This window comes from Pristiophorus japonicus, chromosome 1 (assembly GCF_044704955.1).
Source record: "Pristiophorus japonicus isolate sPriJap1 chromosome 1, sPriJap1.hap1, whole genome shotgun sequence".
NCBI classification, from domain to species: domain Eukaryota; kingdom Metazoa; phylum Chordata; class Chondrichthyes; family Pristiophoridae; genus Pristiophorus; species Pristiophorus japonicus.
The window spans coordinates 200,534,217-200,560,068 of NC_091977.1; the positions used below are offsets into that span (position 1 = coordinate 200,534,217).

At 46.8% G+C, this 25,852-nt stretch overlaps 1 protein-coding gene across 5 annotated transcripts in view; it reads left to right on the forward strand.

Moving 5' to 3' along the window:
- The window catches only part of sv2ca (synaptic vesicle glycoprotein 2Ca), a 257,495-nt gene that overhangs the window by 200,402 nt on the left and 31,241 nt on the right, over window positions 1–25,852 (forward strand). For 4 of the 5 annotated variants that reach the window (XM_070868721.1, XM_070868543.1, XM_070868838.1 and 1 more), the window contains 2 exons: window positions 685–774; window positions 20,043–20,153. In XM_070868721.1, the coding sequence (XP_070724822.1) occupies window positions 685–774; window positions 20,043–20,153 (201 nt within the window). The remainder of the gene's footprint in view (window positions 1–684; window positions 775–20,042; window positions 20,154–25,852) is intronic. The other variant, XM_070868632.1, reaches the window with a different exon arrangement.

Here is a 25,852-nt window from a genome sequence, read left to right on the forward strand (position 1 = left end):
ATTAAATAACAATTCATGTGTTTTTTTTTAGAAAAAATTATTTGGAGGAAAAGCCATAATTTTCTCTTTTTTCATGTTTTCTTTTCTTTGTTTTCCCGCCTTTCCTGAAAGCTCTAGGGATCGGTTCCACAATCCTTTCATGGTTATTCTTTGTGCATGAGCTCAGATATTGAGTGTCATCAAACTACTCTTCCATGAAGGGAACAAAAGTTGGGCCCAAACCTATCCTCATTCAACACATGCATTTTCCAGCAAGGGCTCACTGGATCACAACCAGGAGTAGGAATTTGTGATTGATTTACCCCTTCCTCCAAGCTGAGGGCACCAAGAGCCATTTTACCCTGGCTGATATGAGCTAACTCCGTAGAGAGAAGGAATGAACCTGAGTCCTCCTGATCTGTGTATCTTATGTGGCCAATGCATTGCACTTCAAAAATAATTCATTGTCTGTGAAGCACATTGGAACATCCTCAGTATGTGAAAAGTAATATGTAAATGAAAGTCCTTTCTTTCCTTAAAAATTGGCCAAAATTGACTGATTCTTCCTTACATAAAACTCCCCTAATTTTAATAGTAATAATTTACTTTGGATCCTAGATCAACAGAGAACTCATGAGTGCAATTAGAAGACTGTTATTTATGAAGTAGTTAAAACGAATGTTCTTAATGTTTCTGTTTTTATAGGTGGGGAAACATGATGAGGCCTGGATGATTCTGAAGCAAATCCATGACACCAATATGAGAGCACGGGGACAGCCCGAGAAAGTGTTCACTGTAAGTGTCAATGATGAAGAGTTCAAGGACAAAGGATGAGTTTGGATTGGTGATTTGGAGTCTTGGGAGAGACTGAAATGTAGGACAGTATGATAGAGTGTTTAAAAAAAAAATAAAACCTCTTTGCTCTAGGTCGTCCTGCATCATAGCTCATACTGCTGCGAAGGAGCTCCCTGATCCCCAGCGAGCAGATGCTGTAAAAAAGATATAAGTGAGGATAGCTGTCCCACCAAAAATCCCTGTATGCAGGAAAGCACCTGGCTCACCTCGAATGCAAAGCTGAGGATTCGGATATTGTGTAAAATAAGACAATGGCAATCTGACATACTGTGCCCTTCTGCCACCCAAAGTTACACATATGCCAACCTTAGCAAAAGCTGATCAACAGCTTCAGAAAAAATTTACATAACCCCAAAAAATTGTCAACTGAAGAACAGCTCTGATTGCAAGTCTATAAAACATGAAAATGAATAGTAACGCAGGCTTTGCAAATTAAGCCGTAGGTGCATCCTGTCTTCACAAAGGAAGCAAATGATGTGAAGGTCACACTAAAAGAGGAGAGGGAAGTTATAGACAGGATAGCAATTGATAGAGAGGACGCACTAAAAAGATTAGCATTACTGAAAGCTGGTATGTCACCTAGTCCGGATGGAATGCATCATGGGTTGCTGAAAGAAAAAAGGTAGAAATAGCAGAGGCATTGGTCACAATCTTTCAATCCTCATTGGATGCAGGGGTAGAACCGGAGGACTGGAGGGTTGCTAATGTTATACCACTATTTAAAAAAGGGATAAACCAGGAAACTACAGGCCAGTCAGTCAAACATTGATTGTGGGGTATTTGTTTGAAAGCATTAACAGGGACAAAATAAACTTTCATTTGGAAAGTCATGGGTTAATCAAAGAAAGACAGCATGGATTTGTTAAAGGCAAATCATGTCTGACGTACTTGATTCTGTTCTTTGATGAGGTAACAGTGAGGTTTGATCAAGGTAGTGTAGTAGATGTTGTATATATGGACTTTCGGAAGGCATTTGACAAAGTGCTACACAGGAGGTTTGTTAAGAAGATGGAGGCCCATGGAATTAAGGGGAAAGTGGTGATATGGATATGGAATTGACTCAGTGACAGGAGGTTGGGGATGATAGTGGATAGATGTTTTTCAGCCTAGGAGGTGGTTTGTAGTGGTGTTCCATAAGGGTTAGTTTTGGGTCCATTACTCTTTCATTTTTATAAACGACCTAGACTCGGGTGTAGAGAGCCGCACTATAATGTTTGTAGATGATACGAAACTTGTTAACATAGTAGATAGTGATGAGAATAGTTGTAGACCTCATATTGGACTGTACAGCCACCTAAGAACTCATGTTAAGAGGGACTGCCTGTGGTGATGATGATGTAGACTTCAGGATGGCATAGACAGGATGGTAAAATGGGCAAAAGCATGGTAGATGGAGTTCAATGTGGAGAAGTATGAAGTGATGCACTTTGGGAGGTCAAATATTTAAAGACAGCAGAATATAAATGGAAAATTGCAGATGAGCAAAGAGATCTTGGTGTCCATATACAAAAATCCTTAAAGGTGGGACGGCAAGTTGATAAGGTGGTTAAAAAAGCATATGGGCTATTTGGGTTTGTAAATAGAGGCATTGATTATAAAAACAGAGATCATGCTAGAACTTTATAAATCACTGGTTAGGTCTCAGCTGGAATATTGTGGACAATTCTGGGCATCAACACATCAGGAAAGTGTATCCATGGACACCAAGGGCTCCAAAGAGTAGTATCTGAGGAAAGAAAGATGGCAAATATGATATAAGAGCAGAAAATGTTGGAAACGCTCAGCAGTTCAGGCAGCATCTATGGAGAGAGAACAGAGTTAATGTTTCAGGTCCATGACTTTTTGAGAGAACGAGAAAAAGTCAGAGAGTAACAGGTTTTAAGCGAGTGCAGAGGCAGGGAAAGGGGGAGAGGAGGACAGAACAAAAGTGAAGGTGTGTGATAGTGTGGAAGGCAGGAGAGATTGAATGATAAAAGCGATGATGGTGCAAGGTGAAAGCAGATGGTAATGGGACAAGTAAAGAAACAAAACATGTGTCTAGAGGAGGTGTAAAGGGAAATCTCAGAATCATCAGCAACAGCTTCTGTCCAAAAAAATGGGGGCAGAGGTTAAGATTTGAAACTGTTGATCTCAATGTTACATAAGAACATAAGAAATAGAAACAAGAGTAGGCCATATGGCCTCTTGAGCCTGCTCCGCCATTCAATAAGATCATGGCTGATCTGATCATGGACTCAGCTCCACTTGCCTGCCTGCTCTCCATAACCCCTTATCCACTTATCATAAAAACATAGAAACATAGAAAATAAGTGCATGAGTAGGCCATTCAGCCCTTTGAGCCTGCAACACCATTCAATAAGATCATGGCTGATCATGCACTTCAGTACCCCATTCCTGCTTTCTCTCCGTACCCCTTGATCCCTTTAACCATAGGGCCACATCTAACTCCCTTTTGAATATATCTAATGAACTGGCCTCAACAACTTTCTGTAATCGAGAATTCCACATGCTCACAACTCTCTGAGTGAAGAAGTTTCTCCTCATCTCGGTCCTAAATGGCTTACCCCTTATCCTTAGACTGTGACCCCTGGTTCTGGACTTCCCCAACATCGGGAACATTCTTCCTGTATCTAACCTGTCCAATCCCATCAGAATTTTATATGTTTTTATGAGATCCCCTCTCATTCTTCTAAATTCCATTGAATATAAGCCTAGTCGATCCAGTCTTCCTTCATATGTCAGTCCTGTCATCCCGGGCATCAGTCTGGTGAACCTTCGTTGCACTCCCTCAATAGCAAGAATGTCCTTCCTCAGATTAGGAGACCAAGACTGTACACGATATTCAAGGTGTGGCCTCACCAAGGCCTTGTACAACTGTAGTAAGACCTCCCTGCTCCTCATCATCATTGGCAGTCCCTCAGAACCAAGGAAGACTTGCTTCCACTCCCAAAGTGAGTTCTCTGGTGGCTGAACAGTCCAATACGAGAGACACAGACTCTGTCACAGGTGGGACAGACATTCATTGAGGGAGGGGGTGGGTGAGGCTGGTTTGCCGCGCGTTCCTTTCGCTGTCTGTGCCTAACCTCTTCACGCTCTTTGCGTTGAGACTCGAAGAACTCAACGCCCTTCCAGATGCACTTTCTCCATCTCGGGTGGTCTTCCGCCAGGTTCTCCCAGGTGTCAGTGGTGCTGTCACACTTTACCAGGGAGGCTTTGAGGGTGTCCTTATAACGCTTCCGCTGACCACCTTTGGCTTGTTTACATAGAAACATAGAAACATAGAAAATAGGTGCAGGAGTAGGCCATTCGGCCCTTCTAGCCTGCACCGCCATTCAATGAGTTCATGGCTGAACATTCAACTTCAGTACCCCATTCCTGCTTTCTCGCCATACCCCTTGATCCCCCTAGCAGTAAGGACCTCATCTAACTCCTTTTTGAATATATTTAGTGAATTGGCCTCAACAACTTTCTGTGGTAGAGAATTCCACAGGTTCACCACTCTCTGGGTGAAGAAGTTCCTCCGCATCTCGGTCCTAAATGGCTTACCCCTTATCCTTAGACTGTGACCCCTGGTTCTGGACTTCCCCAACATTGGGAACATTCTTCCTGCATCTAACCTGTCTAACCCCGTCAGAATTTTATATGTTTCTATGAGGTCCCCTCTCATTCTTCTGAACTCCAGTGAATACAAGCCCAGTTGATCCAGTCTTTCTTGATAGGTCAGTCCCGCCATCCCGGGAATCAGTCTGGTGAACCTTCGCTGCACTCCCTCAATAGCAAGAATGTCCTTCCTCAGGTTAGGAGACCAAAACTGTACACAATACTCCAGGTGTGGCCTCACCAATGCCCTGTACAACTGTAGCAACACCTCCCTGCCCCTGTACTCAAATCCCCTTGCTATGAAGGCCAACATGCCATTTGCTTTCTTAACCGCCTGCTGCACCTGCATGCCAACCTTCAATGACTGATGTACCATGACACCCAGGTCTCTTTGCACCTCCCCTTTTCCTAATCTGTCACCATTCAGATAATAGTCTGTCTCTCTGTTTTTACCACCAAAGTGGATAACCATGAAGGAGCTCCGCATAAAGCATTTGCTTCGAGAGTCTTATATCTGGCATGCAAACTAAGTAGCCTGCCCAACGAAGCTGATCGAGTGTGGTCAGTGCTTCAATACTGTGGATGTTAGCCTGGACGAGGACACTGATGTTGGTGCGCCTGTCCTCCCAGGGGATTTTCAGTATCTTGCGGAGACATCGGTGATATATCTCCAGCGACTTGAGGTGCCTTCTATATATCGTCCATGCCTCAGATCCATACAGGAGGACGGGTATTACTACAGTCCTGTAGACCTTGAGCTTGGTGATAGATTTGAAGGCCTGGTTTTCAAACACTCTTTTCCTCAGACGGCCGAAGGCTGCACTAGCGCACTGGAGGCGATGTTGAATCTCCGCATCAATGTCTGCCTTTGTTGATAAGAGGCCCCCAAGATATGGGAAATGGTTCACGTTGTCGAGGGCCGCTCTGTGAAACTTGATGATTGGAGGGCAGTGCTGTGCGACGGGGACAGGCTGGTGGAGGACCTTTGTCTTACGGATGTTAAGGTCCATGCTTTCATATGCCTCAGTGAATACATTGACTATATCCTGGAGTTCAGCCTCACAATGTGCACAGACGCAGGCATCGTCCGCGTACTGCAGCTCAACGGCAGAGGTTGGGGTGATCTTGGACCTGGCCTGGAGGCGGAGTAGGTTAAACTGGTTCTGTAATTTAGTTCCACGCCAGCGGGGAGCTTGTCGACTGTGAGGTTGGAGCATGGCGGCGAGGAAGATTGAGAAGAGGGTTGGGGCGATGACACAGCCCTGTTTGACCCCGGTCCGGACGTCAATTGGGTCTGTAATGGATCTGTTAGTAAGGATCACGGCCTGTATGTCATCATGAAGCAGGCAAAGGATGTTGACAAACTTTTGGGGGCATCCGAAACGGAGGAGGAAGCTCCATAGACCCTCACGGTTGACAGTGTCAAAGGCCTTTGTAAGGTTGAAGAAGGCCATGTATAAGGGCTGGCGCTGCTCCCTGCATTTTTCCTGGAGCTGTCGCATTGCAAGGATCATGTCCGTTGTGCCCCGCAGGGGATGAAATCCGCACTGTGCTTCTGGGAGGAGCTCCTCGGCCACAAGGAGAAGACGGCTGATGAAAACTCTAGCGACAACTTTCCCAGTGGCTGATAGCAGGGAGATTCCCCTGTAGTTGCCGCAGTCGGACTTGTCCCCATTTTAAAAAATGGTCACAATCACTGCATCTCTGAGATCACCCAGCATGCTCTCCTCCCTCCAGATGAGAGAGATGAGGTCATGTATCCGCGCCAACAGCGCCTCTCCGCCATACTTCTATACTCAAATCCTCTCGCTATGAAGGCCAACATGCCATTTGCCTTCTTCACCGCCTGCTGTACCTGTATGCCAACTTTCAATGATTGATGTACCATGACACCCAGGTCTCATTGCACCTCCCCTTTTCCTAATCTGTCACCATTCAGATAATAATCTGCCTTCCTGTTTTTACCACCAAACTGGATAACCTCACATTTATCTACATTATAACCGCATTTGCCATGTATTTGCCCACTCACCTAACCTGTCCAAGTCACCCTGCAGTCTCTTAGCATCCTCCTCACAGCTCACACTGCCACCCAGCTTAGTGTCATCTGCAAACTTGGAGATATTACATTCAATTCCTTCATCTAAATCATTAATGTATATTGTAAATAGCTGGGGTCCCAGCACTGAACCTTGCGGTACCCCACTAGTCACTGCCTCCCATTCTGAAAACAACCCATTTATTCCTACTCTTTGCTTCCTGTCTGCCAACCAGTTCTCTATCTATGTCAGTACATTACCCCCAATATCATGTGCTTTAATTTTGCACACTAATCTCTTGTGTGGGACCTTGTCAAAAGCCTTTTGAAAGTCTAAATACACCACATCCACTGGCTCCCCCTTGTCCACTCTACCAGTTACATCCTCAAAAAATTTTAGAAGATTTGTCAAGCATGATTTCCTTTTCATAAATCCATGCTGACTTGGACTGATCCTGTCACTGCTTTCCAAATGCGCTGCTATTACATCTTTAATAATTGATTCCAACATTTTCCCCACTACCGATGTCAGGCTGACCGGTCTATAATTCCCTGTTTTCTCTCTCCCTCCTTTTTTAAAAAGTAGGCTACCCTCCAATCCTTGGGAACTGATCCAGAGTCTATAGAATGTTGGAAAATGACCACCAATGCATCCACTATTTCTAGGGCCACTTCCTTCAGTACTCTGGGATGCAGACTATCAGGCCCTGGGGATTTATCAGCCTTCAATCCCATCAATTTCCCGAACACAATTAGCTGACTAATAAGGATTTCCTTTAGTTCCTCCTTCTCGCTGGACCCTTAGTCCCCTAGTATTTCTGGAAGGTTATTTGTGTCTTCCTTAGTGAAGACAGAACCAAAGTATTTGTTCAATTGGTCTGCCTTTTCTTTGTTCCCCATTATAAATTCACCTGATTCTGACTGGAAGGGACCTACATTTGTCTTCACTAATCTTTTTCTCTTCACGTATCTGTAGTCAGTTTTTATGTTCCCAGCAAACTTCCTCTCATATTCTATTTTCCCCCTCCTAATTAAATCCTTTGTCCTCCTCTGCTGAATTCTAAATTTCTCCCAGTCCTCAGGTTTGCTGCTTTTTCTGGCCAATTTATATGCCTCTTCCTTGGATTTAACACTATCCTTAATTTCCTTTGTAAGCCACAGTTGAACTACCTTCCTCGTTTTATTTTTATGCCAGACAGGGATGTACAATTGTTGAAGTTCATCCATGTGATCTTTAAATGTCTGCCATTGCCTATCCACCGCCAACCCTTTAAGTATAATTCGCCAGTCTATCCTAGCCAATTCATGTCTCATACTGTCGAAGTTACCTTTCTTTAAGTTCAGGACACTAGTCTCTGAATTAATTGTGTCACTCTCCATCTTGATGAAGAATTCTACCATATTATGGTCACTCTTTCTCAAGGGGCCTCGCACAACAAGATTGCTCATTAATCCTCTCTCATTACAAAACAACCAGTCTAAGATGGCCAGCTCTCTAGTTGGTTCCTCAACATATTGGTCGAGAAAACCATCCCTTATACACGCCAGGAAATCCTCCTCCACCGTATTGCTACCAATTTGTTTAGCCTAATCTATATGTAGATAAAAGTCACCCATGATAACTGCTGTACCTTTATTGCACGCATCCCTAATTTCCTGTTTGATGCCATCCCCATCCTCACTACTACTGTTTGGTGATCTGTACACAACTCCCACTAGCGTTTTCTGCCCTTTGGTGTTCCGCAGCTCCACACTTTAACTGGCACCAAGGTGATGGGCACCATTGATGTCTGAGCTGTCTATTTCTGTCTTAAATAGATTCAATGTCCCAGCTTCCACAATGCATAAAATGCCTAATAGAAAGATGAGGTGCTGTTCCACGAGCTTACGTTGAACTTCATTGGAACAGTATAAGAAGCCAAGGACATAAGAACATAAGAAATAGGAACAGGAATAGGCCATTTGGCCTCTCAAGCCTGCTCCACCATTCAATAAGAACATGGCTGATCTGATCATAGACTCAGGTCCACTTCCCTGCTCGCTCCCCATAACCCTTTACTCCCTTAGCACTGAAAAATCTGTCTATTGCCGCCTTAAATATATTCAATGACCCAGCCTCCACAGCTCTCTGGGGCAGAGAATTCCAGCTCGACAACCCCCCGAGAGAAGAAATTTCTCCTCATCTCCGTTTTAAATAGGCGGCCCATTAATCGAAGACTATGGGCTAGAACCTCCACTTTTGTTGCATGCTTAACGCCCATTTAACGCCCATTTTACCGCTGAAATGATGTATAATGCCCATATATCGCCCATTTTGGCACAAAATGGAAACTGACGTTTTTTTTAGGAGACTTCTCGCCTGCCGTAATTTTCCCAATGGCTTAATGCCGAGAAAAAATATTACTGCTCGCCCACTTTTTTTGGACAGAATCAGCAGAATGGGCGAATTCATCGCCCAGCGTCACTTTCCTCACGGAATTAATGCCGAAATTCAATATTAACGCCCAGCGACTGGTTTTTGTCGTCAAGAACATATTTACCCAAACTGGTGACTATGGAGATCGCCCACCGTCAATTTCACCACCTCGCACACATATCGTCCAGAATATCGCTCGCTCAAAAAGCAGCCCACAAAAAGTGGAACTAAACGGGACGAATGCCAGTGGTGTAGCTGGCATTTGTTAAATCCCACTCTTAAGTGAGGAGCTGATAGCGGAAAGATTTGCCTGAAAGAGCGCTGATGTGACTGACAACGCTGACACACTGCTGTGTGTGTGCAGCTCAGACATCAATGGTGCCCATCACCTTGGTGCCAGTTAAAGTTTACATAAGAACATAAGAACATAAGAATTAGGAACAGGAGTAGGCCATCTAGCCCCTTGAGCCTGCTCCGCCATTCAACAAGATCATGGCTGATCTGGCCGTGGACTCAGCTCCACTTACCCGCCTGCTCCCCATAACCCTTAATTCCCTTATTGGTTAAAAATCTATCTATCTGTGATTTGAATATATTCAATGAGCTAGCCTCAACTGCTTCCTTGGGCAGAGAATTCCACAGATTCACAACCCTCTGGGAGAAGAAATTCCTTCTCAACTCGGTTTTAAATTGGCTCCCCCGTATTTTGAGGCTGTGCCCCCTAGTTCTAGTCTCCCCGACCATTGGAATCAACCTCTCTGCCTCTATCCTGTCTATCCCTTTCATTATTTTAAATGTTTCTATAAGATTACCCCTCATCCTTCTGAACTCCAACGAGTAAAGACCCAGTCTACTCAATCTATCATCATAAGGTAACCCCCTCATCTCCGGAATCAGCCGAGTGAATCGTCTCTGTACCCGCTCCAAAGCTAGTATATCCTTCCTTAAGTAAGGTGACCAAAACTGCATGCAGTACTCCAGGTGCGGCCTCACCAATACCCTGTACAGTTGCAGCAGGACCTCCTTGCTTTTGTACTCCATCCCTCTCACAATGAAGGCCAACATTCCATTCGCCTTCCTGATTACCTGCTGCACCTGCAAACTAACTTTTTGGGATTCATGCACAAGGACCCCCAGGTCCTTCTGCACCGCAGCATGTTGTAATTTCTCCCCATTCAAATAATATTTCCTTTTACTGTTTTTTTTTCCAAGGTGGATGACCTCACATTTTCCGACATTGTATTCCATCTGCCAAACCTTAACCCATTCGCTTAACCTATCTAAATCTCTTTGCAGCCTCTCTGTGTCCTCTACACAACCCGCTTTCCCACTAATCTTTGTGTCATCTGCAAATTTTGTTACACTACACTCTGTCCCCTCTTCCAGGTCATCTATGTATATTGTAAACAGTTGTGGTCCCAGCACCGATCCCTGTGGCACACCACTAACCACCGATTTCCAACCCGAAAAGGACCCATTTATCCCGACTCTCTGCTTTCTGTTAGCCAGCCAGTTCTCGATCCATGCTAATACATTTCCTCTGACTTCGCGTATCTTTATCTTCTGCAGTAACCTTTTGTGTGGCACCTTATCGAATGCCTTTTGGAAATCTAAATACACCACATCCATCAGTACACCTCTATCCACCATGCTCGTTATATCCTCAAAGAATTTCAGTAAATTAGTTAAACATGATTTCCCCTTCATGAATCCATGTTGCGTCTGCTTGATTGCACTATTCCTATCCAGATGTCCCGCTATTTCTTCCTTAATGATAGCTTCAAGCATTTTCCCCACTACAGATGTTAAACTAACCGGCCTATAGTTACCTGCCTTTTGTCTGCCCCCTTTTTTAAACAGAGGCGTTACATTAGCTGCTTTCCAATCCGCTGGTACCTCCCCAGAGTCCAGAGAATTTTGGTAGATTATAACGAATGCATCTGCTATAACTTCTGCCATCTCTTTTAATATCCTGGGATGCATTTCATCAGGACCAGGGGACTTGTCTACCTTGAGTCCCATTAGCCTATCCAGCACTACCCCCCTAGTGATAATGATTATCTCAAGGTCCTCCCTTCCCATATTCCCGTGACCAGCAATTTTTTGGCATGGTTTTTGTGTCTTCCACTGTGAAGACCGAAGCAAAATAATTGTTTAAGGTCTCAGCCATTTCCACATTTCCCATTATTAAATTCCCCTTCTCATCTTCTATGGGACCAACATTTACTTTAGTCACTCTTTTCCATTTTATATATCTGTAAAAGCTTTTACTATCTGTTTTTATGTTTTGCGCAAGTTTACTTTCGTAATCTATCTTTCCTTTCTTTATTGCTTTCTTAGTCATTCTTTGCTGTCGTTTAAAATTTTCCCAATCTTCTAGTTTCCCACTAACCTTGGCCACCTTATACGCATTGGTCTTTAATTTGATACTCTCCTTTATTTCCTTGGTTATCCACGGCTGGTTATCCCTTCTCTTACCGCCCTTCTTTTTCACTGGAATATATTTTTGTTGAGCACGATGAAAGAGCTCCTTAAAAGTCCTCCACTGTTCCTCAATTGTGCCACCATTTAGTCTGTGTTCCCAGTCTACTTTAGCCAACTCTGCCCTCATCCCACTGTAGTCCCCTTTGTTTAAGCATAGTACGCTCGTTTGAGACACTACTTCCTCTACCCCAATCTGTATTACAAATTCAACCATACTGTGATCATTCATTCCAAGAGGATCTTTTACTAGGAGATTATTTATTATTCCTGCCTCATTACACAGGACCAGATCCAAGATAGCTTGCTCCCTTGTAGGTTCTGTAACATACTGTTCTAAGAAACAATCCCGTATGCATTCTATGAATTCCTCCTCAAGGCTACCCCATGCGATTTGATTTGACCAATCGATATGTAGGTTAAAATCCCCCATGATTACTGCTGTTCCTTTTTCACATGCCTCCATTATTCCCTTGATTATTGTCCGCCCCACCATGAAGTTATTATTTGGGGGCCTATAAACTACGCCCACCAGTGACATTTTCCCCTTACTCTAATCTCCACACAATGATTCAACATTTTGTTCATTTGAGCCCTTATCATCTCTCACAACTGCTCTGATATCATCCTTTATTAACAGAGCTACTCCACCTCCTTTCCCTTCTTGTCTATCTTTCCAAATTGTCAGCTACCCCTGCATGTTTAATTCCCAGTCTTGGCCACCCGGCAACCACGTTTCTGTAATGGCCACCAAATCATACCCATTTGAAATGATTTGTGCTGTCAACTCATTTACTTTATTTCAAATGCTGCGTGCATTTAGGTAGAGTGTTTTAATACTAGTTTTTAAACCATGATTTTTAGTTTTGACCCCTCCTGCAGCCCCTTTATATTCATACGTATTGTCCCTTCCTATCACCTTGTGGTTTACACTTACCCCAGTGCTACTCTGCTCTGTTGCCTCCTGCCTTTTGCATTCTTTCTTGGGGTCCTGTTCATCTGAGCTCTCACCCACTCTAACTAGCTCAGAGCCCTCTCCTGGGTTCCGAATACTCCTCGCATTGAGGCACCAAGCTTTCAGGCTTGCCTTTTTATTACACTTTGACCCTTTAGAATTTTGCTGTACAGTGGCCCTTTTTGTTTTTTGCATTGATTGATGTTAAGTTGTATTTAACCCTTTTATGGTAAGGAATCACCAGAGTGTAACAGTCCAGCTATCTGAGACAATCTGAAACAAGGTTTTGTGTTCAATAACAAAAGTTTACTAGCAACACTGTTCTGAAATCAAAGTACCACAGCCAATTACACCCAACTCCCGCCCATACCCAACATTTTCCACCATTGACATAAATCACATGTTCAACATGCCCACCAACACAGAATACAAAGGCAAAGCAGGAGCATGGTCCCCAGTCCCCATACATTGCAACAAATTGCATACACACAGATGGAGATATAACACAGCCATCACCTGCGGACATGCACCTCACTTTCCTTCCCCCCTCTCCTTCTTCCCACCTCTACCCCTTCCCTTCCTCGCTCCATGACGCCTGGCCAAGGAGCTCCTCAGGCGGTGCCTCATTGTGGGGGAATAAGGCAGATATGATGGTTGCACAGGTATGGGAGTGGGGAGTGCCGAGGGGGCAACATTTTCTGATGCAGAAGCAGGATCTTGGTCCTTGCTCTCATCTGTCATTCGCAGTGGTGGTGCAGAGCCTGAGGATGGAGTGCCGTGCTTGCCGACCACTGGGATGCCTGTGGCAGCAGTGTTCCTGGCTATCGCATCCAAGGACTCCACCAGGCATGGAATGTACTCGGTAATGGTGGCCAGGTGTTGGGATATGCCCCCCAATGCCTCGATGAGCTGGTCACCAATGTCTACAGTCCTCTTGAACAACTGTACCATCTCTCAACTGTCATGTCGCGCTCATGGAACAGACCTGCTGCATCCACGAGGCATCCATGGGGTCGGAGCAGTGCTGGGGACAAATGGGGTGCCCTGTGGAGAGGTGCTTGGGGCTGGCACCTCCAGAGTGGAGGCGGGAATGACCGGAGGACCAATAGATGGCCTTCGGGTGGAATGTCTTCTGGAGCATGGTGATGCGGGTTCTTCGAAGTCCGCGCTCCCATCTGTCGAGAACAGACCCAGCGGATTGACAGGCGACAATCGGAGCTCCTCAGCACCAGATGTAGTAGGATCGTCCGCCGACTCCTGCCCCGCGCCCCCATCTTCTGGTTTCTGTGGTCTTGCCTGGGGCCGCGCTGCTGGCTGAGCTGCAAGACACAAATGAGGTTATTAGAGGAGAAGGGGTGCTAGGGTGACAAGGTGAGTCCAGCGCTACACACACTATATATGCACGACAAAAGCACCACCGCTCTCAAAATCATTATAGACATCACATTTCATGACCATCAACACATTGCGCATTGCAATGATTTTCATTAGGCCAGCATTATTTCTATGTCACTTTTAGAAGTCATCTATCATATATGATTGTTCGGATATGAGTGGGTGTGGCATCTATAGACTTTACATCACGCAATGGTGTAAGCTTTACTCATGTGGCATCACTTCAGGGTCTGCAGATGCATCCGTGGCTGTCCGGGGGTGCTTCCCCACGAGTGCGAGCACTCGCTCCTCCATCTCAGTGATGCCGCTGGCAACTGGTGGCCCCCCCACCCGTTTGCCTCTGCTCGGACCTCATCGCCACTAGCTTCTTCTATAAAAGGTACCAGGACGACATGACATGAGATCATTGCATAATGGCATTGCTAGGTACTGTCACAGACACTAATACAACACATAACCGGCAGATGTAATCATGCTTATTATGATTATTATCATTCTTTACCTTAAGACGTACAGCATGACTTTGAGTGAAACATTCCCAGTAAAAGTGCAAGACCTCACATCTGCTGATAGTCACTCATGACTGTTACAAATCAAATTATATAAATACATAAGTACATGTAAATCAATATAATACTCTTGCGGATCCCACAAGGTCATTTCATCGTTTGCGCCATTGGTTACCCTCACGCATCTCGTTGGTCGCCGACGAGACCACCTCTGTTATCTCGGTCCATATCCTCTGGTAGACCTTTGGGGTGGGCTTCCCACACCGTCCCTGTGTCACATCACCCCAGCGTAACTCGACCTCCTGCAAGAGGGAGGCATTTGACTCGTCTGGGAACCTCCTGGCTCTTTTGCGCCCTCCAATTTGCTCCTCTCCTACCTCATTGCTCTCTCCAGCTTCAGTCTCCACAGCGTGCTGTGATGCCTCCTCCTCTCTCTCCATTATAGGGCAAAATCGGTCAAATATGTGGCTGGTAACAGCGACTTTTTGTTTGCCTACTTGCTGTGAAGCTCTAAAGTCTCCCTCCTTCCTCCCAAAGCAGCCACACCACACCCAGACACGCCTTCAGTCCCTCTGAGCTCCCTCTCTCTCTGTCTCCTCTTCTGCGCATATCATGGTGACCCTTGACCTCCAGAATCGCGGGAATCGAATGTTGCCATGCCGTTGCTAAGGATGGCCACACTTTACAGCAGAAGGTCAGAAAAATTTAACGCTACCGCCCATTTGATATCGCTCGCGGTAACGCCCATTTTCAAAAATGTAAACTAGGTGTTTTGGGAATGGACGAGAAGCCGGCGATCTGAAAACCCTTTTTTAACCGCCCACGCCGGAAATAACGCCCATTTTTGGGCGATAACCACAATAGTGGGGGTTCTAGCCCTATGTCCCCTAGTTTTAGTTTTCCCTATGAGTGGAAATATCCGAAGAGGTCAGAGTGGGAGTGGGGCAGAGAATTAAAATGACAGGCAACCGGAAACCCGGGGTCACCCTTGCAGACAGAGCGAAGGTGTTCCGCAAAGCAGTCACCCAATCTGCGTTTGGTCTCCCAGTATGAGCAGCAAGTACAGTATATTAAAATTGATAGGAGTACAGGTGAATCGCTTTTTCACCATGAAGGAGTGTTTGGGGCCCTGGACGGTGGGAAGGGAGGAGGTAAAAGAATCGGTGTTGCATCTCCTACACTTGCGCGGGAATGTACGTGTGAAGGGAAGGGGGTGCTGGGGGTGATTGAGGAATGGACCAGGGTGTCACAGAGGGAACAGTCTCTTCGAATTGCTGAGTGGGGAGGGCAGGGGAAGATGTGATATGTGGTGGGATCATGCTGGAGGTGGTGGAAATGGCGGAGGATGATCCGATGAACGTGAAGACTGGTGGGGTGGAAGGTGAGGACAAGGGGAGCCCTATTGTGATCCTAGGAGGAGGGGAAGGGGTGAGAGCAGAAGTGCGGAAAATGGAATGGACACTGTCAAGGACACTCTCAACCACAGTGGAGGGGAATCCTCGGTTGAGGCAAAAGGAAGACATATCGGAAGCACTAGTATGGAAGGTGGCATCGTTGTAACAGATGCGACGGAGACGGAGAAACTGGGAGAATGGAATGGAGTCCTTACAGGAAGCGAACTGGGAGGAAGTGTAGTCAAGGTAGCTATGGGAGTCAGTGGGCTCATAGTGAATGTTAGTTGATAGCCAACCCCAGAAATGGAGACGGAGAAGTTGAGGAAGGGAAGGGAAGAGTCAGAGATGGACCATGTGAAGGCGAGGGAAGGGTGAAAATTGAAAGCCAAGTTGATGAAATTTTCCAGTTCGGGGCGAAAGCATGAATCGATACTGTCATCAATGTACTGGAAAAAGAGATGAGGGAGGGGACCTGAGTAGAACTAGAACAAAGAATGATCCACAGATCCCACGAAAAGGCAGGCATAGCTAGGACCCATGTGGGTTCCCATAGCAACACCTTTAATTTGGAGGAAGTGAATGGAGTCAAAGGAGAAGTTGTTCAATGTGAGAACAAGTTCAGCCAGGCGGAGGAGGGAGGTGGTGGATGGGGACTGGTTGGGCTTCTGTTTAAGGATGAAGCGGAGCGCCCTCAGGCCATCCTGGTGGGGGATGGCAGTGTAGAGGGATTGGACGTCATGGTGACAGGAGACAGGTGGGGCCGGGAAACAAAGAAACTGGAAATGTGATTCTAAGGTAATGTAATTGATCACAAACAATTGTACTGTGGAAATTATAAAATTTTAAAAAGAGTTGGCCTTCCCCTTCAGTTTCTCTAGAGCCAGATTGCCCCAACAGGGTTGCCAACAGCATTCCCTTAATTTTTTTTGCCCCTTTAAGGACCTACACAGGCCATTCATTTTTGCATTGACATGCCAGCAAGCTGGCTGCGTGGGATCTCTGGAGTGCTGTGTAGTCCTGCGGCCACATAGCTTAAATGGAACATTAATTGCCAACCCTCCAGGATTGTCCTCGAGTCTCCAGGAATTAAAAACGAATCTCCAGGGCACTAATGTGAGCATCCCAGGGGAAAGATTATACAGGCATTAAAAAAATTGTGGTTTTTCAAATAACATTTTTTGAGTAGTGTTTGACTGACAGTCATGAACCATCCAATTGGTTAATAAAAAGTCCTTTTGCTTTCCCATTGCCGTGGGAAGGCGGGGCACACGAGTATGGGCATGTCAGGCAACCAATGGAGTGAGTGTGCGGGCAGGGTGGTCAGAGGCAGGAGTTCCTGTAATGATACCTCCAGGAATACGTTCAACCAGAGTTGCCAACCCTAGGTCTCAACTACAGGCCGAGAGGCTGTGACCTGTAGAAGTCATATTCCAGACCACAGGCATAGGTAGAAATCACACTGAGAGTCCATCAAAAATATAAAGCTAGAATTTGCTGGCAAAATAATGACGCGTTTAACGTGCATGTCGCTATTGGTGTGTAAATCACCCAGCAATTTGTCGTGAGGAACCATATATTGCCACGCTGTTAGCCTCGCAAAAACAGGAGCTTGCCATCAAGCTCCCCATGAGTTTCAAGAAATTGCTGCATTTGCGCTGTTAAAACAAATTAAACTCTCCACAGAAAGATAGGGCCGAGACTCAATAATGTAAGGACCCTTTTAATGATTATGTTCCTGCGCTGCCACTCAGACTTTTAATTAAAACATTTTTTTTTCCATTCTGTCTCTTTTTTTCTCTCTTAATCCAATCTTTCTTTCCAACTCTATGGGGGCAATTTCTACCTGAAAAAAATGGGTGGGTTTGGAGCGTGGGGGTACATTTTTAAATGTTTAAAAATCGGATTTCCACCCTGAACCTGTCTCCAAGCTGCCCACTTCAGGCTTTAACGGAGGTGGGATGGGATTGGGTGTGGGCAGTGGGACGAGGGCAGGCAGCCAACCTGCTGTCATAATATTATAATGAGGCTGGAAGCCTTTTCTTTAACTTCCATTTTATTTTTAACTGCATCCGGTCGGGTTTTACACATTTCGTAAAATCCAATAGTTACAGCTAGGCAAGGACTGCTGCACTAGGATCTCTTGCCTCCCCACCCCTCCACAACTGCTCCGTCCCTCAATGGCTCCAATCCCTTGTATCCCTCCTCCCACCCCCCTCCCCCACCTCTGGGCCCTTCATGGTCCTGATCCCTTGCTTCCCCCCCCCCCCTGCCCCCGGGCCCATGACAGCCCCGATCTTCCTTCTCCCTCCTTGATCCTCTGGAGGCTGACACCGGCCCCCCACCCAATGCCTCTCTCCCTCCTCAGTGTGGCTTAGTGCTGCAGGCCTACCTGCCCGCAACAAGCCAGCCTCTCCATCTGACTGGCTGCAGGTGGGAAACAAAGGCTTCAGATGCAAATCAGGCCCTGCCATTAAAGTCGGCAGGGCCTACGGGAAAGCCGGGTTTTCCTCCCGCATTGGAGCCCCCACTACCCCCAACATGCCTTTACCATGACAATCCAGCCCTACATTTCTCTTTCTCTACCTCATTTAGCTCTAAATCACCTTATTTCCTTCGTCATTCCTCTGTTTCTTTCTCTACCTCAAAACTCATTTAATGGGCCGGATTCAGCTTTCCCAATTGCGGTGGAGTGGTAAAGATACCGCCTGAAAAATGTTTACCCTCGACTGGGAAATTCAGCAACAAATGGAGATCAATAATCGGAGGCGTTAAATCAGGGACTTTGTGCGCCCAAGCCGAAACTTACGACGGTAAAGAAGTTTAATTGTTGTTTAGTGCCCTACAACATAACGTTGTATATTGCATGGTTTTATTTTGGTAGGGGGAGTTTTTGTGACTTTGTTGCAGTAAAATTTATGATTCATCATTTGCCATTGGTGTCTTGTGCATCATTCTAACGTTCACCGTAGATGCACCTTTATGGGAGCACATAGCGTGTCCAGTATTAGCTCCATCCCTCAGTTTTCTCCATTTAGGAGAACCAGTCCATTATGAGCTGGCAACGTGCAATTCTTGGTCCGGCTGCATCTCCACGTGGATGGGGTGGCTATCCAATGGGGGCCTCGTCAGTCTCTTCTTCATCGTCCTCCCCCTCCTGAGGTGGGCGTACAATCCCCACCGACAATGTCTGGGCCCTCATGATGGTAAAGTTGTGCAGCATGCAGCACACGACAATGAATTGAGGGGAATATTGAAGGCTGCCTCCAGAGCGCTCCAGGCATCGGTCTGCCTGGAGGAGATGGCATATCTCTGTCAGCACTTCCTTTCGGAAGTGCAGCCTTCTCATACGCTGCTCATCAGAGAGCTGGAGGTATGAGCATTCGTGCCTGTAAACCCGTGGGGAGTAAGCCCTCCTCCCCAGATGTCTTCATCCTCTCCTCATCTGTGCACCAACATGGCCAAGAGCCTTTCTTCTAGTTTGATGCCACCTGGCAATAGCATGGAGCATGATACGCTGTCGAACTAGTAATGCCCGCATTAAATTTTCTCATTCACCTTGTAAGGGCACTGTAGTGGCAGATAAAGTGAAGTTTGCAAGTCGGAGCTTCACACAGCGTGATGTGCCCAACCGTTGCAGTCAATGTGACCTCATCCCTTCATTTAAAAATGCTGCCAATACTGCCTGCTGCACCGCAGAAACACCTGGTTTATCAGCCGTTTCCTAGTGCGGGCGTTAAATGAGGCGTTAGGGCCAAATTTTGCATCTGGGGCGCAAGCGGAGCGTGACACGATGATTGACGTCATGATCTTAGTAAAATTGCAGGGTGGGGCAATAAGTTTCTGCGCCACTGCAAACCATGAGCTGAATTTACCTGCAGGGTGCTAAAGCCTAACGCCCCGCGTAACAGCCAAAAACAGCATTCACCGCCCCACCGGGGCGCAAACAGAGGTGCAAAAGAGCCAAAAGTCCAGCCCATTGGCTAAGGAGATAAGACTGTTCATCCCTTTATTCACCAAGGTCCCAGATGCCCCGTTGCCCCCGCTTTATCAGCTTTAGGCGGCGCAAAATATTTTCGAGCTAAAAGGCGAGGAAAAAAATCTAACAGAAGGGGCAAGCCGTGAGATGTCCCGCTCTAGCAAATTCTGGGCCGTTATACTGAAGCTGCCCCCAGTAAATCAGCAGGAATCATTGGCAGGGCACGTTGGGTGGGTGCAAAGTTCGGCATGCAGTTTACAATCAGGCTCAGGCCAATGAGCTAAGGTCCCTACTGATCAGAATGGAATGACTCAAGATCAGTCTGATTATCAGTGACACACTTATCTACTGATCAACAGGGTAAGAAAGCTTGTCAATGGATTCATCTCAGAAATTACATATTCTAGTGAACCATGTTTTATTTACCTGCTCTTGTATTCACAGGTCAATAGAATCAAGACTCCAAAATTGATTGATGAATTGATCGAGATACAGACAGACACAGGCACTTGGTATATGAGATGGTTTGTTCGAATCAAGACTGAACTGCAAGGAGTAAGTAAAACTGCTCTGTGATCTAATTTATAAAGCTATCTTTCCCCTCTCTGATCATGATGCCGTATACCAGGTAAGAACACTTCACCAGTGATTTGTACAATTCATGTTGAATGTAAGCTAATCTCATGATGAAATGACAAAGGCTGCAGTTTTGCTCACACAGTAATCTTAACTGTTAAGATCTGAGCCCCAAAATTCCTTGGGTTGGGAGGATAAAAAAGGTTTCTGCCTGGGAGGACAGGGATTTGGGGTGGAACCTGGTTCTGCCAGGATTCCAACACGACAAAAATGCTGCTTTAAATGTTGTTGGGGACAGGTGTTGGGCGCCATGGGCAGATCATCCCCCATACTCGCTCTTAAGGAAAGGTAATCAGTTCCAGAAGGTGCTAAGAATGCCCTTTTTTGCATGGTGGTAATCATCATCATAGGCAGTCCCTCAGGGTCGAGGATGACTTGCTTCCACACTAAAAATGAGTACTCAGGTGACTGATCAGCTCATTTTAAATGGTGGAAGATGCCAGTGCGTGAATTCTTTTAACATGGGGTGGCCGTTGCACACCAGACACCACACGGGCTTGACCGAGCAAGGTCTTGGTCCAGTGGCAAGGGGATCCAAGACGACTGGAGACCAGGCTCCACTGCATGTGCCAATACATACACACAGACTCAAACATACTCCTACTGTCCTCCTTCCTTCCTCATTCCCACAGGACCTCTCTCTACGTGGAATTCATAGTATGCAATGTGAGCCTCATGGCCTCACAGCCTCGCTATTGGCCCGTGCTGCGCCTTTCCTTGGTCTTGTCCACGCTGCTCCACCTCTGGGTTCCAAACTCTCCGCTCCTCCGTGCCTCGTCTGTCCTCTCCTCTCCGCTTCCGAGCTCTGGACCTCGCCGGTCCTGATCTCCGCTCCTCATCGGTCCCTCCCTCCGCTCCTTTCCCATTCCAACCTCTGCTCCTCGTTGGTCCCTCCCTCCACTCCTCCCCGATTCCGACCTCCACTCCTCGTCACTTCTGACCTCCGCTCCTCCCCAATTCCGACCTCCGCTCCTCGCCACTTCCGACCTCCGCTCCTCCCCGATTCTGACCTCTGCTCCTCCCCAATTCCGACCTCCATTCCTCGTCGGTCCCTCCTTCCGCTCCTCCCCGATTCCGACCTCCGCTCCTCCCCGATTCCGACCTCCGCTCCTCCCCGATTCCGACCTCCGCTCCTCCCCGATTCCGACCTCCGCTCCTCCCCGATTCCGACCTCCGCTCCTCCCCGATTCCGACCTCCGCTCCTCCCCAATTCCGACCTCCGCCCCCCACTCGGTCCCTCCCTCCGCTCCTCGCCGATTCCGACCTCCGCTCCTCCCCGATTCCGACCTCCGCTCCTCCCCAATTCCGACCTCCGCTCCTCCCCGATTCCGACCTCCGCTCCTCCCCGATTCCGACCTCCGCTCCTCCCCAATTCCGACCTCCGCCCCTCCCCGATTCCGACCTCCGCTCCTCCCCGATTCCGACCTCCGCTCCTCCCCGATTCCGACCTCCGCCCCCCACTCGGTCCCTCCCTCCGCTCCTCGCCGCTTCCGATCTTCGCGTCATGCAGATTCCGATCTCCGCTCCTCACTGCTTCCGTCCTCTGCATCTCCCACTCCTGGGTCCCGACCTCTCCACTAGGCTCCACCTCGCTCCAAGAGATGCCACTAATCATCTACCTGCATTCTGATGATGTCTAATTTTGTCGCCCGCTTTGTTTTGGTCGCCCTCTCGAGACCGTTGTTGATTCTGCTGCTGCGGTGGCTAGCTTTTTTTGATTTGCCCACAGCTCCAGCCTCACGCATCAAACTCCAAAATGCTCTTCTGACTGTTCCACGAAGTTTACTCACGTGCAACCAATGGGCATGAAAATCACCAGTAGTTAGGAAATCACACTTCATTGAAGTATAGGATGGAATTTTCAGATGTAAGAGTGGATGGGATAAAGGTGTGAGGGACAGAGAAAGTTGAAAAAATGTTAACCCCGACCCAACCCGCCTCCAACCTGCCCACTTTCACCTTTACCTCAGGAGGGACAGGCTGCTAAGCCGCTGTCAGAAGGTGGGTTGGCAATTTAGATATGATAACGAGGCCTGAAGTCACTAAATTAACCTGCTTTGCCAGTTTAAGATGGCAGCCAGGGATCCCGGGGCTCGGGAATCCCGATGGCTGCAACGAGGCGGCCTCAGCCTGGGGGAGAAATCCTTGTGGGCCAGGAGGAGCAGGAGTGCTTCCTCCCAGCTCCCCCTAGCTCCTCCACCATCAGCCTGGCCCTTCCCTGGGCGGGGCCAGGCTCTGGGATCAGAACTCCCGCCTTCCCTGGGCTTGGACCATCCCCACCGCGGTTTGCGAGTCAGCCCCGAGTCAGGGATCAGATCCCCCCTGGGGATCGCGAATAATGCTGACTTCCGGTCAGGGAACCGGCCTCTGACGTATCACACCTGCTTTATACCCTCGCCCATTTGACATACTCACCCGTTTTACACCCTCGCCCATTTCACACTTGCCCGTTTCGCATTTGCCCGTTTTACACACTCGCCGTTTTACACTCGCCCGTTTCACACTCGCTCATTTCACACTTGCCCGTTTTACACACTCGCCGTTTTACACTCGCCCATTTCACACTCGCCCGTTTTACACCCTCGCCCGCTTTACACACCTGCCCGTTTTACACTCGCCCGTTTCACACTCGCTCGTTTCACACTTGCCCATTTTACACACTCGCCGTTTTACACTCGCCCATTTCACACTCGCCCGTTTCATACTCGCCCGTTTCATACTTGCCCGCTTTACACTCGCCCACTTCACACTCGCCCGTTTCACACTCGCCCGTTTCATACTTGCCCGCTTTACACTCGCCCACTTCACACTCGCCCATTTCACACTCGCCCGTTTCATACTTGCCCGCTTTACACTCGCCCACTTCACACTCGCCCGTTTCACACTCGCCCGTTTCACACTTGCCCATTTTACACACTTGCCCGTTTTACATACTCACCCATTTTACACTCGCCCATTTCACACTCGCCCGTTTTACACTCTCGCCCACTTTACACTCGCCCATTTCACACTCGCCTGTTTTACACACTCGCCCGTTTCACACTCGCCCGTTTTACACTCTCGCCCACTTTACACTCGCCCATTTCACACTCGCCCGTTTTACACGCTTGCCTGTTTTGCACACTCACCCATTTTACACTCGCCCATTTCACACTCACCCGTTTTACACTCTTTCCCATTTTACACACTCGCCCATGTCACACTTGCCCCGTTTTAAACCCTCGCCCGTTTGACTTCAACAGAGAGTAAATCAAGTGGGGTGTAAAGCAGACGGCCAATTTGATCCTGTCAGTTTCCTGCTGTGCAGGTTAGGTTAAAATTAAACCTAGAGTTAGAATTATAGAATCATAGAATGGTTGCAGCACAGAAGGAGCCATTCGGCCTGTTGAACCTGTGCCGGCTCTCTTCAAGAACACTTCAGCTAGTCCCACTCCCCCGCCCTTTCACCGTAGCTCTACAAATGTTTTTCCTTCAGGTACTTATCCAATTCCCTTTTGAAAGTCGCAATTGAATCTGCCTCCACCACCCTTTCAGGCGGCGCATTCCAAGTCCTAACCACTCGCTGCATAAATACGTTTTTCCTGATGTCGCCTTTGATTCTTCTGACAATCACCTTAAATCTGTGTCCTCTAATTTGCGACCTTTCTGCCCATGAGAACAGTGTCTCTCTACTCTGATTAGTGGCCTCATGATTTTGAACACCAATATCAAATCTCCTCTTTAAGGAGAACAACACCAGCTTCTTGAGTCTATCCACATAACCGAAGTCCCTCATCCTTGGAACGATTCTTGTAAATCTTTTCTACACCGTCTCTAAGGCCTTCACAACCTTCCTAAAGTGTGGTGCCTAGAAATGGACACAATACTCTAGTTGAGGCCCAACCAGTGTTTTATAAAGGTTCATCATAACTTCCTTGCTTTTGTACTTTTTGCCTCTATTTATGAAGCCCAGGATCCCATAAGCTTTTTTAATCACTTTCTCAACCTGCCCTGCCACCTTCAATGATTTGTGCACATATACCCCCAGGTATCTCTGTTCCTGCACCCGCTTTAGAATTGTACCCTTTAGTTTATATTGCCTCTCCTCATTCTTCCGACCAAAATGTATCACTTTGCACTTTTCTGCGTTAAATTTCATCTGCCACATGTCTGCCCATTCCATCAGCCTGTCTTTGTCCTCTTGAAGTCTATCACTATCCTCCTCACTGTTCCCTATATTTCCAAGTTTTGTGTCATCTGCAAATTTTGAAATTGTGCCCTGTACACCCAAATCTAAATCATTAATATATATCAAGAAAATCACTGGTCCAAGTACCGACCCCTGGGGAACACCATTGTGTACCTTCCTCCAGTTCGAAAAAACAACTATTCGCCATTGGGCTTTAACTTTGCTGGTAAGTCTATCATGTGGCACTTTGTTGAATGCCTTTTGAAAATCCACGTACACTACGTCAACCGTATTACTCATATCCACCCTCTCTGTTATCTCATCAAAAAACAAGTTGGTTAAGCACAATTTGTCTTTAACAAATTTGTACTGGCTTTTCTTAATTAATCCATACTTGTCCAAGTGACTGTTAATTTTATCCTTACACCCTTTTTTGAACAAGTGTGCAACATTTGCAATTCTTCAGTCCTCTGGCACCTCCCCCATATCCAAGGAGGATTGGAAGATTCTGGCCAGTACCTCCTCAATTTCCACCTTTACTTCCCTCAGCATTCTGGGATGAATCCCACCCGGTCCTGATGACTTATCTACTTTAAGTACAACCAGCCTTTCTAGTACCTCCTCCTTATCAATTTTTATCCCATCCAGTATCTCAACTATCTCCTCTTTTACTATGTCTTTGACAGTATCTTTTTCCTTGATAAAGACAGATGCAAAATACTCCTTTAGTACCTCAGCCATGCACCCTGCCTCCATGTGTAGGTCTCCATTTTTGTCCCTAATCACCCCACCCCTCCTCTTACTACCCATTTACTATTTAAATGCCGATAGAAGACTTTTGGATTCCATTTTATGTTAGCTGCCAATTTATTCTCATACTCTCTCTTTACCCTTCTTATTCCCTTTTTCACTTCCCCTCTGAACTTTCTATATTCAGTCTGGTTCTCACTTGTTTTCTCAACCTGACATCTGTCATACACCCTGTTTTTCTACTTCATCTTACTCTCTATCTTTTTTATCATACAGGGAGCTCTGGCTTTGGTTGCCCTACCTTGACTGTACGCAAGCCATCTCCTCTTTAAAGGCAGCCCATCGTTCGATTACAGTTTTGCCTGCCAATCTTTGATTCCAATTTACCCGGGCCAGACCTATTCACAACCCACTGAAACTGGCTTTCCTCCATTTAAATATTTTTACTCTAGATTGCTCCCTGTCTTTTTCCACAGCTAGTTTAAACCTTATGATACTGTGATTACTGTTTTCGTCTGACACTGGCTCTACATGACTCATCTCATTCCCCAGAACCAGATCCAGCAATGCCTCCTTGCTCGTTGGGCCGGTAATGTACTGATCAAGAAAGTTCTCCTGAACACACTTCAGAAATTCTTCCCTGTAATGTATTTGCTTCATGGGTTCTTTGCTTAGCAATACATTGCTATTAAGAAGTAGT